Source organism: Aquarana catesbeiana, linkage group LG03, assembly GCF_042186555.1.
Source record: "Aquarana catesbeiana isolate 2022-GZ linkage group LG03, ASM4218655v1, whole genome shotgun sequence".
NCBI lineage: Eukaryota > Metazoa > Chordata > Amphibia > Anura > Ranidae > Aquarana > Aquarana catesbeiana.
In genome coordinates this window covers 642,163,488-642,180,877 of record NC_133326.1, presented here as the reverse complement: position 1 = coordinate 642,180,877, position 17,390 = coordinate 642,163,488, and the positions used below count along the sequence as shown (strand labels likewise).

Genomic DNA, 17,390 nt, shown 5'->3' with positions numbered 1-17,390 from the left:
TCCTTTAGGTCTGGTATAGATTTTAAGGGGAACCCCATGCCAAAATAAAAAAAATGGCATGGGAGTCCCCCCCAAAATCCATACCAGTTCTCCCAAAACACCTTATCCCCACTCCTCTTTAAGAGCATTTGAGCAGAAAAGGTAAAAGAGATGCATGGAACTTTTTTTTTATAAGAATCATACTTACCTAGGTGGATGCTGCATCTGTCCCCTGGCACCTCTAACACAGAGAACAGAGCGATCAAACACCACCAATCGCTCGGTTCTCAGAGCTCCCTGAACAGAGAGCTGCTGACTGTCAGTCACAGCTCTCTGCTCTGCCCCCTCGTCGCTCACTGGAACGCTGGGCTGTGGAGGGGATGGGAGCGACCAGCTCAGGCTCTCATCCTGAGGGCTGAGCCGGGTGCCGTACCAGACATGTGGGCGGATCCCGACTGGACCAGCTCTGTAAAGATCCATAGGAGAAGTACAGCCAAATGAATCCATAGGATAAGTACAGCCAAACAAACTTTGACTGTACTTCTTCTTTAAAGAATATCCCACTAATAGAGAAAATTGCCAACACTACAGGCTAAGAACATTCAACCAAAAGAGTAAATTATATGAGGGAGACTTCTGCACTGTAAATTAAGGGGTTAATTTAACAACTTGTGGATTGCCCACCCACAATGTACTGCGGATGGGCAGCCCACACAGGCAAAGTGACGCACCCACATATCGTTGCCTGCTTCTGATACCCGCTGTGATTGTACACAGCAGGCATCCATCAGCAAATCCTGCCCAATGATTCACGGCCTGGGACTGGCTGATCAGCTGTGTACAACAGCCTAGAGCCCTGTGCTGACAATCAACACAGAGCTCTGTACAGAGGGAGCGATCTCTCTGTTTCTTATCTCTGCAAAGCAGGGATAAGTAACAAAGTGATCTGTAGTAAAAAGCAGCGCATATTACACACATTACACATTGTTAGTCACACATTTAACCTCTTGATTGCCCTAGATGTTAACCCCTTCCCAGCCAGTGTCATTAGTGCAGTGACATTGAATAGTACTGTATTAGCACCGATCACTGTATTTGTGTCACTGGTGATGTCAGTGGCAGTTAGTCAGTTCCCCCCAGCGTCAGTTAGTGTTAGATTGCCCTTGTGCAATGGTCCTATTATGATCATCAGCATTAGTAGTACATAAAAGAGAGAAACAGAGATACTTAAAACTTTCTGATATTACAAATGATAATCAACAAATAAGATCTTTTTATCAGAACTAAATACTAAATTAAAAAAAGGAACAAATGCAGTCACCACAATAAGGACTACTAAGAAGCTATATATTATATTTTGGGCTTTGGGCTTATATACTAGAAAGGTACAGGTTCCCATGTAACAAAAAATGTGTATAGAACAGTCAAACCAGGTGTACAAAAGAGTGTCCATAGAGTAAGACCCATTTAACACCTTCTTGCCTGGCCTATAGCAGAATGATGGCCAGGCAATGGCTTTGCCATACTGACTGGACATCATATGACGTCCTTCGCATTGTGCCGCTCGTGACCGTCCTAGGGGACTTTATCATGTGATCATGATCAGCTGTGTCCAATTACAGCTGGTCACATGTAAACAAATGCCGGTTATCGGCATTTCCTTTCCATAGCGCAGTCAGTGTCTGAAGAAAGGAAAGCTAATAACTGGCTTTCCAGTTACAGGGCACATTTACACTGATCATCAGTGCCCTGATCATCGGTGCAGCCTCATCACTGCCCATCAGTGCAGCTTCATCAGTGCCAATCAGTGCCCATCAGTGAGGCTACATTGATGGGCACTGATGAGGCTGCACTGATGGACACTGATAGGCTGCATTGATGGGCACCGATGAGGCTACACTAATGGGCACTGATTGGCACTGATGAAGCTGCACTCATGGGCACTGATGAGGCTGCAGTGATGGTGCAGTGCCCTGATTATCAGTGTAAATGTGCCCTGTAACTGGAAATAGCCTCATCAGTGCCCATCAGTGCAGCCTCATCAGTGCCCATCAGTGCTGCCTCATCAGTGCCCATTAATGCATCCTATCAGTGCCCATCAATGCAGACTCATCAGAGCACAACAGTGAAGAAAAAAATTACTAATTTGCAAAATCCTGTAACAGAAACAAAGAAAATGTTTTTTTTTTTTTGTTTTAAAATTTTCTGTCTTTTTTTCATTTGTTTAGTAAAAAAACAAGTGGTGATTAAATACCACCAAAAGAAAGCTCTATTTGTGTGAAAACCACTCAATTGTGATTTAAAGCGTGACATCGCTGAAAATTGGCCTGGGCATGAAGGTGGTGAAAGTGCCCAGTATCGAAGATGTTTAAGGACTGCCAGAAAGTGGCAGGAAGAGATTAAAGTTCTGCAGTGAATTTTAGGGAAATAAATACAAAAACAGCTCAAACCGCGGAATAGGAAGAGGCAGATTAGGAAGACTTCCTAGCAACAAGGGTTTAGGTAAGTTTAAATTTTTTTTTTTTCAAATGTTTTTTTTTAATTTTTTTTTAGGATTTTTGGTGAATTTTTTTTTCCGGAGTGGCCCTCCACTTTAAGTACACTTACGTGAATAAGGCCAAAAACAAAAAAATATTTCCATGTAAACTCAACGTGCAAAATAACTTGCATCTCAACTCTATGCAGATAAAAAAGACTCAAATTAATGCAGTTCTTTATTTATTAATACATTATTAAATGTAATGTTAAACTCAAGCCAAAAATAAAAAGATAAAAAGAAGAGCCTATTAAAAAACTATAAAAAAGAAAACAGCTTTTGTTGCAAATTTCACTGTCGATCTAGAGATCTTCCCCACAGTACTTCCTTTCTGCTCAAAGATTTCCCCAGTCTGATGCCTGCCATCATTCAAACCACTTCCTCTAAACCTAGGCTGTCTGGGACCCAGCTCAGTCTGTGACTGGACAGTGAAGGAAGAAGCAGCACAGTGATGAGCTCATCTCTCTGCTTCTTGTCAGCACATAAACTGATTGGCCCTGTTATATAGGAACAGCTAAAGAAGACTGATATTCAGGTACTGACATTGCTTGCATTTAAAAAAATACATTTACTGACCTCACCACTTCATGCGAAACTAAAAAGTTTTGGTTTTAGATACACTTCAATATATAGAATTAGGTTTGGGGTCTACCCCATACAGTGATTCTGCTAATGCTGTCATGCTTTCTCACAATGATGCCCCCAATGCTGCAGCTACCCCATTAATTGCCCTTTATTAAGATACCCACAGCTTAGACCTCCTTATCTGTAACACTAACAACCCCTCCCAGATCCAACTCTGTGGAGGCCCCTAGGCAGTCCAATCCTTGGGGCCCCCTTGCAGGTTTCTGGAGCTTTCTCTCATAACATTGAACTAAGTAGTATACACATTGGCCGCTTGATGGAGATGACCATTCCTACTGTGCATTAAACATACACTATATTACCAAAAGTGTTGGGGAGCCCAATGGCATCCCAGTCTTAGTCCATAGTGTTCAATATTGAGTTGGCCCACCCTTTGCAGCTATAACAGCTTCAACTCTTATGGGAAGGCTGTCCACAAGGTTTAGGAGTGTGTCTATAGGAATGTTTGAGCATTCTTCCAGAAGCGTATTTGTGAGGTCAGGCACTGATGTTGGATAAGAAAGCCTGGCTCTCAGTCTCTGCTCTAATTAATCCCAAAGGTGTTCTATCAAATTGAGGTCAGGACTCTGTGCAGGCCAGTCAAGTTCCTCCACCCCAAACTTGCTCATCCATGTCTTTATGGACCTTGCTTTGTGCACTGGTCCAAATCATTTGGTGGAGGGGGGATTATGATATGGGGTTGTTTTTCAGGGGTTGGGCTTTGCCTCTTAGTTCCAGTGAAGGGAACTCTTAAGGCATCAGCATACCAAGACATTTTGGACAATATCATGCTCCCAACTTTGTGGGAACAGTTTGGGGATGGCCACTTCCTGTTCCAACATGACTGTGCACATACTTCTAAACCTTGTGGACAGCCTTTTCAGAAGAGTTGAAGCTGTTATAGCTGCAAAGGGTGGGCCAACTCAATATTGTGATACAGCTGATCATGATGTAAACAGGAAAAGCCGTTGATTGGCTTTTCCTCACTCGCGTCTGACAGATGCAAGTGGCGGCTTTCCTGACAGGGGGGGTCTGCGCTGATTGTTTATCAGTGCAGCCCCCTCTCGGATGCCCACACTGGACCACCAGGGATGCTGCCAGGACCACCGGGTAAGCCCCCAGCATGTGGATGGCCAGGTATGTACCCCATGGCCATCCACATATTTAAAAAAATGCCCAATACATGCCAATCAGTGCCCACAAATGGGCACTGACTGGCACCATTACAGAAATAAAAAAATAAACGATGCCCAGCAATGCCGCCCACCAGTGTAATGAGTGCCACCCATCAGTGTCCCTCAGTGCCACCTATCAGTGCCCATCCGTGGCCATCAGTGCCCACCTATCAGTGACCATCAGTGCCCATCCGTGCCACCTATCAGTGCCACCCATAAGTACCCATCAGTGCCGCCTATGAGTGCCCATCAGTGCCGCCTATGAGTGCCCATCAGTGCCATCTATGAGTGCCCATGAGTGCCGCATACCAGTGCCACCTATCAGTGCCCATCAGTGCCGCCTATCAGAGCCCATCATCAGTGCCACCTCATCAGTGCCACCTCATTGGTGCCACCTCATCAGTGCCCATTGGTGCAGCCATATCAGTGCCCGTCATTGAAGAAGAAAACGTACTTATTTACAAAAAAATTTAAGAGAAACAAAGAAAAACTTTTTTTTTTCAAATTTTTCGTTTTTTTTTTTTGCTGCGCAAAAAATAAAAATCACAGAGGTGATCAAATACCACCAAAAGAAAGCTCTATTTGTGGGAACAAAATGATAAAAAATTTGTTTGGGTACAGTGTAGCATAACCGCGCAATTGGCATTCAAATTGCGACAGCGCTGAAAGCTGAAAATTGGCTTGGGCAGGAAGGTGTATAAGTGGGGCCTATAGGCCAATGCCTACTTTCCCAGTTTGTAATCTGGCACTGCCTCAGAGCCACTTAGAGAAACAAAATGCCTGGAAATCATCCCCTGAACATAGCTCTGCCATAAATTAGAGTCTGCCTGGTGGAGATTTTATACTGATTGGTAAAATGTTAAAGGCTACAGGATACTATTGGTTAAAGCTGAGCTATAAACACAACATGGGTCACTTGAAGAGAATGAAAGACTTTTAAAATAACGTAATCGTAGATTTTAGATCTGTAGATTGTGCGGCAGCCAATTTAGCTAATGCCACAAATTGGAAAAAAAAATAAATTAAACTGATAATTGGGTCCACCTGCTAAAATCAGATAAGCAGTTATAATGTTGCAATATAAGAAAAAAAAACGCTGATAACAGCAGCAAGATCACATGAGCAGGAAATGAGATTTGTCCGTTTTCTGTACACATTGCCCCAATGTTGCCCAACTACAAGAAAGCTACATTTGATTTTTTGCAAGTTATGCTTTCTGCAAAATTAAATGAATTCCTTTCAGTCCTTTATATTTTATATCTCTCAAGGGGGAGGGGGGTTTCTCATCACTTGTGCAGGCCAGGAATGATAATTGATAGTATAATCACACTTCCAGCATGGCTTTTACTGTGTAGACAACACAGAGGTAAACATAATTAAAGACCACAATACTTACATCTGCTTCAATGGTCTGACACCTGCAAGTTCCCTCGCCAGGTTCTTCTGCCCCTGGCTTTTTTTTTTGGGGTGCCAGTCCCTGGCCATCTTGATTGGCTGTGTGGGATCACATCACTGCCATGCATGCGCAGTTTAGTGATCCCGGCAAACAGGTGCCATGCTGGAATGTATACTAAGATGCCCATGTGCACCTCAGTGTAAATTTTTAAGGACAGGTGTCTGCAGCACTTTAGATGCATGATGATAGTCAGCAAGGGGCGTGCGTACAAGGGTTGCAATTGCGACCAGGCCCCTATGATCCTGGGGGCCAGTAAGGACCCCTATACACCTGGATAGGAGGGGCAGTGGGGGCGGCATATAGAGGAGCTGATCCCCTCCATTTTCCTCCTGTAGCCTTTCAGTAGCTGCTGGAGGAAAATGGAGGGTGATTGGTTCATCTAAATGCAGCCCCGCCTCCTCTTCTATTCTGCTCCTGCTGTGATCAGGCTTTTGTGTACTCTCCCACCCCCTCGGTCATCCCCCACAGCATTGCTGGGTTCCCCCCTCCCTTCTGAGGGTGGCAGCTGCAGGGGACTTGTCAAGATGGAGAGCGGGGAAGGGGCCGGTAAATGTGTCATTTATCTGCCCTTTCCTTGTCTTAATGAATAGAGTCAGTGATCAGTACATGTTCATTCATAACTCAGGCATAGCAAACTATGTTTACTATGCTTCAGTTTATGAATAAACAGGAATAATACAATAAAAATTGTATACTAAAATAATAAAATATAAAATTGTAAAACATAAACAAATTAAAAAAAAAAACGAATGACACCAGTGGCAGAACTACCAGGGTCACAAAGGGAGGGTGGGGGCCCAGCTACGGGTCAGGGGGCCCTTTATGTTTTTTTGCACCGAGGCCCTGAAGGTTCCAGTTATGCCTCTGCTGTCAGCCATAGCCCTCCCCCCCTTATAAGGTATAAGGCTAATTTCACACTGTAGCCGATCCCCGTTAGCAGTAAAGTGCTGTTAGTTTTAGCGGCGCTTTACTGTAATTTTAGTGGCCCTTCCCAGCCGCTAGCGGTGCACTTTTAGCCCCCGTTAGTGACTGAAGAAAGGGTTAAATGTGCCCGTGTTGCGGTGCTGCCGAAGCGCTTTGCAGGTTGCCTATTCATTTCAATTGGCAGGGCGTTTTGCGAGCGGCGTATACAACGCTCCCAAACAGCCCCAAAGATGCTGCTTGCAGGACTTTTCAGAACATCCCACAAGCGCACCGCCCGAGTGTGAAAAGTCACACTGAAATGAATAGGAAGCGGTTTTCAGGCGTTAGAGGCTATTTCTAGCGCTAAAACGCCTGAAAGCAGCTTAATAAGTTATAGCTAACCAATAGTCTACATAAGACAGGCAGAAGACGCAACGGAAGAGCCACCCCCCCCCTCCGGGGAGGTAAGTTCGGACCCTTGTTAACTAGACCCTCATACCCTTTTTCATTATGGCTGAGATCTCAATCTTTTCCATTAATGTGAGGAGTATCAAGGATACATCTAGAAGGCAAGCGGTCCTGACCTTTCTTTCAAGTCAGCAGAGTGATGTCTACATGCTTCAGGAGTGCGCCCTTCCTCCCCTGAGGAGGTACACTCATCTGTCCTCCCAGTGGACCCTTGGTCCCTCCTACTGGTCCGGGGGTGGCGATTGCAAGTCTGCAGGCGTAGCCATTCTGGTCAGGGGTGGGCGTTTCACGGTTGACTCTATCCATGAGCTAGTCTGTGGCCGTCTTTTGGTCATAGACGGCTCGTGGGTGGAAGAGCCAGTTAGGCTCATCAACGTGTACGCCCCCCCAGACAAGAATGCGCGGCTGGAACTCTTCCAGACCCTGCGGACCCAACTCGTCACCACCAGAACAGTAGTGATCGGCGGTGATTTTAACTGTCCGATCGAGGAGGATGGGCGCAGCTCCAGCATATACGCAAAACTTGATGCTACTTCTAGGCTGCTCAAGGAGATGATCTCGGAGGCCTCCTTGCAGGACGCCGTGGGATCCATAGGGAAAGGGACCGTGAACTATTCGTGGTGCCGACCCGATGGATCTGTGCGTTCCAGGATTGACTTCGTGCTCACTTCAAGAACAGTCAAGCATCGTGAGTTCTCCATGGTCCCCTGCTTTTTCTCTGACCACAGGGCTATTCACTTTCGGGGTGACCTGGGCGAGGGCTTTGCCCGCGGACCGGGTTCCTGGAAGCTGAATAGCACCCTGCTGGAAAACGAGGAATTGATGGGGGAACTCCGAGAAGCCTATGCCACCTGGACGGAGGAAAAGAGATTCTTCGGAAGGGTAAGTGACTGGTGGGAGTTTGTGAAGGTTCAGCTGCGTAGCTTCTTTCAGGCAAGGGGACGCCAGCGTGTGTGTGCCAGGAGGAGGGAACTCAGGAGACTGCAGCGTCAGTTGCAGTCCCTGCAGGACCTTCAGCACTGTGGCTGGGACGTTAGGCAGGACCTGGAGGACACCAAGAGGAGCCTGAAAGGACACTTCGAGGAAGAATCCAGGCACATTGTCTTCCGTGCCAAGGTGGAGAATCTTGAGAAAGGTGAGAAGTGTAATTCTTTCTTTTTCAGGAAACTCCACTCAGGACACACACCCTTGTCAGAGTTGCGCGACGAGACCGGAACACTCCAGAAGGGGAAGAAGGCTGTGATGAAAGTGGTCAGCGACTACTACACCAACCTCTACTCCCCGAAAGAAACGGACACACAGGCGGCCGACAGGTTCCTGTCAGGTATCACTAACCAAATTGATCCTGCAGGTTCATCAACCGTCAACGCCCCCTTGGTGCTGGAGGAGCTGCACTCTGCCGCTAAATCCTTTAGGCGGGGCAAGACCCCGGGCTGCGATGGTCTCCCAGTTGAGCTCTATGTAGCACTGTGGGATCTCGTGGGCCCGGACCTGCTCGAGCTGTACGAGGAGATGGTGGTGGAGGGCAGAATGCCTCCGTCACTGAGGGAGGGGATGATCACGATTTTGTATAAGCGGAAGGGGGAGAGATCGGATCTTAAAAATTGGCGTCCGATCTCTCTGCTGAACGTGGACTACAAAATCCTCGCCAAGGTCCTGGCCAACAGGTTGAAGTCTGTCATCGGACAGATCATCCACCCGGATCAGACTTGCGGCATTCCTGGTCGCAGGATTGCGGACAGCCTTGCGCTTGTCCGGGACACGGTCCAGTACATTCATGGCCGCCGTGTGCACGCGGCCCTGGTCAGTCTTGACCAGGAGAAGGCCTTTGACCGTGTCTCCCACGAGTTTATGTGCAGAGCTCTGCGCAGGTTTGGTCTTGGGGAAATGTTTTGTTCGTATGTGAATGTAATGTACACTGACATTTCTAGTTTGGTGCTGGTAAATGGCTGGAAAACTGACCCCTTTCCAATTCTGTCTGGGGTCAGACAAGGCTGCCCTCTCTCACCTCTGCTTTTTGTTTGTTGTATAGAGCTCTTCGCCCGAAGCATCAGACGGAACCCAGAGATCAGAGGGATCACCGCACCAGGACCGGACAGACGGGAGGTCAAGTGCTCACTCTACATGGACGACGTGACGGTGTTCTGTGCTGACCGGCGCTCCATCGACACGCTCGCCCAGACCTGTGAGGACTTCGGCCAATCTTCAGGGGCAAAGGTCAACTGCGGGAAGTCAGAGGTCATACTGTTCGGAAAGTGGTTCCTGCCTTCTTCTGCACCAATTCCTTTCAGCGTCAAGACGGACTTCATCAAAATCCTTGGGGTATGGTTTGGAGCTGAGGGCGCAGCCCTGAAGTCCTGGGAGGAAAGACTGTCAAAGATGCAACAGAAGTTTGGACTTTGGAGCCTCAGAGAACTCACCATCGAAGGCAAAACACTGGTACTCCGCAGCGAGATTCTCCCTGTGTTGCAGTACCTCGCCCAGGCCTGGCCCCCTCGGGTCAACACCTGTAAGGCCATCACCAGGGCGGTGTTTCACTTCATCTGGAGCTCCAAAATGGACAGAGTGAAGCGGGCGGTTATGTTCAAGGAACCCCTCAAGGGCGGTAAGGGCGTGCCCGACATCGCTACACTATTGAGGGTGTGCTTTGCTTGTAACTGCATCCGCAGGACATTGGTGGACAGAACTGTGGACTCTGGTGGTAACTCTATGTCCCGTTTTTTCCTCCTGCCTCTTTGGAGGACCCTTGGATGGGACAAATGGGACAGCTCCATCCCCTACAACTGGGACACGCCTTGGTACTACTTGGACACCTTCAAGTTTATTAAGGAGCTGGGGCTACATGGAGTGAAGCCCGACTTGTGGAAGCCAAAAACTATCCACAAGTTGATCAGAGCATCGGACATTGTGGAGACTGTTCCAGGCCTCCCTTCAGCCACTTGTAAAGTGGTCTGGAGGAATGTTTCTTCAAAGAGACTCACCAACAGGCACAAAGATCTGGCATGGATGGCAATCCAAGGGGGGCTGCCACTCAGGACATTCATGCATGCCAGAAACCTGTGTAGATACAGGCACTGCCCCTTTTGCATCATCCAGGAGGAAACTGCTCTGCATGTTTTCTGGGAGTTCCCCTTTGCACAGGACCTGTTGAGGGCCCTGGAACCTGAACTCAAAGACTTTGTACCACAGACTGCAATCACACACTTTGGTGTGTTGAACGGACTCTTCTGTGGAACTCATTCACAGGAGGACATTGACGGTGCCTGGCGGGTGCTGTGTTGCTTTAAGGACGCTTTATGGTGCGCCAGAAAGCGCCTCATCCACCAGCGGGAGAGGACGTCCATCGAGGACTGTCGCAGACTGGTTCACAGTCTGCTCAGAGACTATCACCTGATGGACTTCAAGGAGGAAGAGGAGGTCTGAAGATTTCCCCATCCCCCCCCTCTCCCCCGTGTATCCTTTGGCAGTTCAAATAAAGCTTCGGGCCTGTGAACTCTTTACTCCCTCCCCTGCCCCACCTTCTCCACCCCCCCCATCACACCCGTTGCCCATTTGAATGTTATTTGACTGTATGACTGGACTTTTTGTGAAATGTTTTTTTTTAGTACTGCTTTCAGGGTAATGCGGCGTCATGCATGATGTGATGTTTCGGGGTATTACTACTCTGCACAACACATTAGGCATCATACCGCAGGATGAATGTAATTTATTGGTATGCTTGGTGATGTATTGTAATGTAGTGTATTTATGCGCTGCGTCGCAGTACAGATTGGATGTACCCTGTTTAAAGTATTTGTTTTTTTTGTATATTTTCTTGCAAAATAAAGTATACATTTTTCAATCAAAAATAGTCTACATAAATACGGGGAATAACCAATATGCACAGTAGATGTCTGTATTTATGAACTAAGTCTACCAAGCCTGGTCTTGCCTTAAAGGGCATTTATTGACAATGACTCACAGCACTGTGTAGACTGTCTGGGCTACACTACAGCTATAACCCTTTAGAGCAAGATATAAACTTTGTTTCGTTTCTTGAAAAATGAAAATGAGCCATGAGAAAGTGGAAGTGTTTCCTGATGTTGTTTTATAAGTTATTTATAGTAAATACTTTTTAATGTTAACAGTTTCTGTAGCATCAATAACATGTACATGAATGTAAGAAAACTCCTGATTTAAAACTGAGCTCCAGGCAAATGAAACTTGGGTGCCCACCCCCTCTGTATATTCAAGATATAAGACTAGTTATACCCACCTTACTCCATGGTCCCATGTAGGGATGAGCCGAACACCCCCCGGTTCAGTTTGCACCAGAACATGCGAACAGGCAAAATATTTGTGCGAACACGTGAACCCTGGTAAAGTCTATGGGCCACAAACATGAAAAATCAAAAGTGCTCATTTTAAAGGCTTATATGCAAGTTATTGCCATAAAAAGTGTTTGGGGACCCGGGTCCTGCGCCAGGGGACATGTATCAATGCAAAAAAAAGTTTTAAAAACGGACGTTTTTTTCAGGAGCAGTGATTTTAATAATCGTGCCTGGGGGGTGGGGGTGGGGGGTGTCCTTAGTATGCCTGTAAAGTAGTGCATCAAAAACAGTCCTGCAGCAAAATGACATTTCTAAAGGAAAAAATGTAATTTAAAACTGCTTGCGGCTGTAATGTATTGTCAGATCCTGGCAATATAGATAAAAATCATTGAAAAAAATTGCATGGGTCCCCCCCAGTCCATTACCAGGCCCTTTGGGTCTGGTATGAATATTAAAGGGTACCCCGCACCAAAATAAAAAAATTGCGTGGGGGTCCCCCCCCAAAATCCATACCAGGCCCTCCAGGTCTGGTATGAATATTAAGGGAAACCCTGCGCCAAAATTAAAAAATATATGGCGTGGGGGTCCCCCCCAAAATCCATACCAGATCCTTTAGGTCTGGTATAGATTTTAAGGGGAACCCCATGCCAAAATAAAAAAAATGGCATGGGAGTCCCCCCCAAAATCCATACCAGTTCTCCCAAAACACCTTATCCCCACTCCTCTTTAAGAGCATTTGAGCAGAAAAGGTAAAAGAGATGCATGGAACTTTTTTTTTATAAGAATCATACTTACCTAGGTGGATGCTGCATCTGTCCCCTGGCACCTCTAACACAGAGAACAGAGCGATCAAACACCACCAATCGCTCGGTTCTCAGAGCTCCCTGAACAGAGAGCTGCTGACTGTCAGTCACAGCTCTCTGCTCTGCCCCCTCGTCGCTCACTGGAACGCTGGGCTGTGGAGGGGATGGGAGCGACCAGCTCAGGCTCTCATCCTGAGGGCTGAGCTGGGTGCCGTACCAGACATGTGGGCGGATCCCGACTGGACCAGCTCTGTAAAGATCCATAGGAGAAGTACAGCCAAATGAATCCATAGGATAAGTACAGCCAAACAAACTTTGACTGTACTTCTTCTTTAAAGAATATCCCACTAATAGAGAAAATTGCCAACACTACAGGCTAAGAACATTCAACCAAAAGAGTAAATTATATGAGGGAGACTTCTGCACTGTAAATTAAGGGGTTAATTTAACAACTTGTGGATTGCCCACCCACAATGTACTGCGGATGGGCAGCCCACACAGGCAAAGTGACGCACCCACATATCGTTGCCTGCTTCTGATACCCGCTGTGATTGTACACAGCAGGCATCCATCAGCAAATCCTGCCCAATGATTCACGGCCTGGGACTGGCTGATCAGCTGTGTACAACAGCCTAGAGCCCTGTGCTGACAATCAACACAGAGCTCTGTACAGAGGGAGCGATCTCTCTGTTTCTTATCTCTGCAAAGCAGGGATAAGTAACAAAGTGATCTGTAGTAAAAAGCAGCGCATATTACACACATTACACATTGTTAGTCACACATTTAACCTCTTGATTGCCCTAGATGTTAACCCCTTCCCAGCCAGTGTCATTAGTGCAGTGACATTGAATAGTACTGTATTAGCACCGATCACTGTATTTGTGTCACTGGTGATGTCAGTGGCAGTTAGTCAGTTCCCCCCAGCGTCAGTTAGTGTTAGATTGCCCTTGTGCAATGGTCCTATTATGATCATCAGCATTAGTAGTACATAAAAGAGAGAAACAGAGATACTTAAAACTTTCTGATATTACAAATGATAATCAACAAATAAGATCTTTTTATCAGAACTAAATACTAAATTAAAAAAAGGAACAAATGCAGTCACCACAATAAGGACTACTAAGAAGCTATATATTATATTTTGGGCTTTGGGCTTATATACTAGAAAGGTACAGGTTCCCATGTAACAAAAAATGTGTATAGAACAGTCAAACCAGGTGTACAAAAGAGTGTCCATAGAGTAAGACCCATTTAACACCTTCTTGCCTGGCCTATAGCAGAATGATGGCCAGGCAATGGCTTTGCCATACTGACTGGACATCATATGACGTCCTTCGCATTGTGCCGCTCGTGACCGTCCTAGGGGACTTTATCATGTGATCATGATCAGCTGTGTCCAATTACAGCTGGTCACATGTAAACAAATGCCGGTTATCGGCATTTCCTTTCCATAGCGCAGTCAGTGTCTGAAGAAAGGAAAGCTAATAACTGGCTTTCCAGTTACAGGGCACATTTACACTGATCATCAGTGCCCTGATCATCGGTGCAGCCTCATCACTGCCCATCAGTGCAGCTTCATCAGTGCCAATCAGTGCCCATCAGTGAGGCTACATTGATGGGCACTGATGAGGCTGCACTGATGGACACTGATAGGCTGCATTGATGGGCACCGATGAGGCTACACTAATGGGCACTGATTGGCACTGATGAAGCTGCACTCATGGGCACTGATGAGGCTGCAGTGATGGTGCAGTGCCCTGATTATCAGTGTAAATGTGCCCTGTAACTGGAAATAGCCTCATCAGTGCCCATCAGTGCAGCCTCATCAGTGCCCATCAGTGCTGCCTCATCAGTGCCCATTAATGCATCCTATCAGTGCCCATCAATGCAGACTCATCAGAGCACAACAGTGAAGAAAAAAATTACTAATTTGCAAAATCCTGTAACAGAAACAAAGAAAATGTTTTTTTTTTTTTGTTTTAAAATTTTCTGTTTTTTTTTATTTGTTTAGTAAAAAAACAAGTGGTGATTAAATACCACCAAAAGAAAGCTCTATTTGTGTGAAAACCACTCAATTGTGATTTAAAGCGTGACATCGCTGAAAATTGGCCTGGGCATGAAGGTGGTGAAAGTGCCCAGTATCGAAGATGTTTAAGGACTGCCAGAAAGTGGCAGGAAGAGATTAAAGTTCTGCAGTGAATTTTAGGGAAATAAATACAAAAACAGCTCAAACCGCGGAATAGGAAGAGGCAGATTAGGAAGACTTCCTAGCAACAAGGGTTTAGGTAAGTTTAAATTTTTTTTTTTTCAAATGTTTTTTTTTAATTTTTTTTTAGGATTTTTGGTGAATTTTTTTTTCCGGAGTGGCCCTCCACTTTAAGTACACTTACGTGAATAAGGCCAAAAACAAAAAAATATTTCCATGTAAACTCAACGTGCAAAATAACTTGCATCTCAACTCTATGCAGATAAAAAAGACTCAAATTAATGCAGTTCTTTATTTATTAATACATTATTAAATGTAATGTTAAACTCAAGCCAAAAATAAAAAGATAAAAAGAAGAGCCTATTAAAAAACTATAAAAAAGAAAACAGCTTTTGTTGCAAATTTCACTGTCGATCTAGAGATCTTCCCCGCAGTACTTCCTTTCTGCTCAAAGATTTCCCCAGTCTGATGCCTGCCATCATTCAAACCACTTCCTCTAAACCTAGGCTGTCTGGGACCCAGCTCAGTCTGTGACTGGACAGTGAAGGAAGAAGCAGCACAGTGATGAGCTCATCTCTCTGCTTCTTGTCAGCACATAAACTGATTGGCCCTGTTATATAGGAACAGCTAAAGAAGACTGATATTCAGGTACTGACATTGCTTGCATTTAAAAAAATACATTTACTGACCTCACCACTTCATGCGAAACGAAAAAGTTTTGGTTTTAGATACACTTCAATATATAGAATTAGGTTTGGGGTCTACCCCATACAGTGATTCTGCTAATGCTGTCATGCTTTCTCACAATGATGCCCCCAATGCTGCAGCTACCCCATTAATTGCCCTTTATTAAGATACCCACAGCTTAGACCTCCTTATCTGTAACACTAACAACCCCTCCCAGATCCAACTCTGTGGAGGCCCCTAGGCAGTCCAATCCTTGGGGCCCCCTTGCAGGTTTCTGGAGCTTTCTCTCATAACATTTAACTAAGTAGTATACACATTGGCCGCTTGATGGAGATGACCATTCCTACTGTGCATTAAACATACACTATATTACCAAAAGTGTTGGGGAGCCCAATGGCATCCCAGTCTTAGTCCATAGTGTTCAATATTGAGTTGGCCCACCCTTTGCAGCTATAACAGCTTCAAGTCTTCTGGGAAGGCTGTCCACAAGGTTTAGGATTGTGTCTATAGGAATGTTTGAGCATTCTTCCAGAAGCGTATTTGTGAGGTCAGGCACTGATGTTGGATAAGAAAGCCTGGCTCTCAGGCTTTCTTATCCAACATCAGTGCCTGACCTCACAAATACGCTTCTGGAAGAATGCTCAAACATTCCTGAAGAAGAAAACGTACTTTTTTACAAAAAAATTTAAGAGAAACAAAGAAAAACTTTTTTTTTTCAAATTTTTCGTTTTTTTTTTTTTTTGCTGCGCAAAAAATAAAAATCGCAGAGGTGATCAAATACCACCAAAAGAAAGCTCTATTTGTGGGAACAAAATGATAAAAAATTTGTTTGGGTACAGTGTAGCATAACCGCGCAATTGGCATTCAAATTGCGACAGCGCTGAAAGCTGAAAATTGCTCTAATTAATCCCAAAGGTGTTCTATCAAATTGAGGTCAGGACTCTGTGCAGGCCAGTCAAGTTCCTCCACCCCAAACTTGCTCATCCATGTCTTTATGGACCTTGCTTTGTGCACTGGTCCAAATCATTTGGTGGAGGGGGGATTATGATATGGGGTTGTTTTACAGGGGTTGGGCTTTGCCTCTTAGTTCCAGTGAAGGGAACTCTTAAGGCATCAGCATACCAAGACATTTTGGACAATATCATGCTCCCAACTTTGTGGGAACAGTTTGGGGATGGCCCCTTCCTGTTCCAACATGACTGTGCACATACTTCTAAACCTTGTGGACAGCCTTTTCAGAAGAGTTGAAGCTGTTATAGCTGCAAAGGGTGGGCCAACTCAATATTGTGATACAGCTGATCATGATGTAAACAGGAAAAGCCGTTGATTGGCTTTTCCTCACTCGCGTCTGACAGATGCAAGTGGCGGCTTTCCTGACAGGGGGGGTCTGCGCTGATTGTTTATCAGTGTAGCCCCCTCTCGGATGCCCACACTGGACCACCAGGGATGCTGCCAGGACCACCGGGTAAGCCCCCAGCATGTGGATGGCCAGGTATGTACCCCATGGCCATCCACATATTTAAAAAAATGCCCAATACATGCCAATCAGTGCCCACAAATGGGCACTGACTGGCACCATTACAGAAATAAAAAAATAAACGATGCCAAGCAATGCCGCCCACCAGTGTAATGAGTGCCACCCATCAGTGTCCCTCAGTGCCACCTATCAGTGCCCATCCGTGGCCATCAGTGCCCACCTATCAGTGACCATCAGTGCCCATCCGTGCCACCTATCAGTGCCACCCATAAGTACCCATCAGTGCCGCCTATGAGTGCCCATCAGTGCCGCCTATGAGTGCCCATCAGTGCCATCTATGAGTGCCCATGAGTGCCGCATACCAGTGCCACCTATCAGTGCCCATCAGTGCCGCCTATCAGAGCCCATCATCAGTGCCACCTCATCAGTGCCACCTCATTGGTGCCACCTCATCAGTGCCCATTGGTACAGCCATATCAGTGCCCGTCATTGAAGAAGAAAACGTACTTATTTACAAAAAAATTTAAGAGAAACAAAGAAAAACTTTTTTTTTTCAAATTTTTCGTTTTTTTTTTTTTTTTGCTGCGCAAAAAATAAAAATCGCAGAGGTGATCAAATACCACCAAAAGAAAGCTCTATTTGTGGGAACAAAATGATAAAAAATTTGTTTGGGTACAGTGTAGCATAACCGCGCAATTGGCATTCAAATTGCGACAGCGCTGAAAGCTGAAAATTGGCTTGGGCAGGAAGGTGTATAAGTGGGGCC

General features: G+C 45.7%; 1 protein-coding gene across 1 annotated transcript; it reads left to right on the top strand.

The window, feature by feature from the left end:
• The first annotated feature begins 5,790 nt into the window (after positions 1 to 5,790).
• LOC141133282 (uncharacterized) lies at positions 5,791 to 10,940 on the top strand. The gene is made up of 2 exons (XM_073622556.1): positions 5,791 to 8,465; positions 9,174 to 10,940. The coding sequence occupies exons 1-2, from the start codon at positions 7,184 to 7,186 to the stop codon at positions 10,562 to 10,564; spliced, it is 2,673 nt and encodes an 890-aa protein (XP_073478657.1). The 5' UTR covers positions 5,791 to 7,183; the 3' UTR covers positions 10,565 to 10,940.
• The last annotated feature ends 6,450 nt before the right edge of the window (positions 10,941 to 17,390 follow it).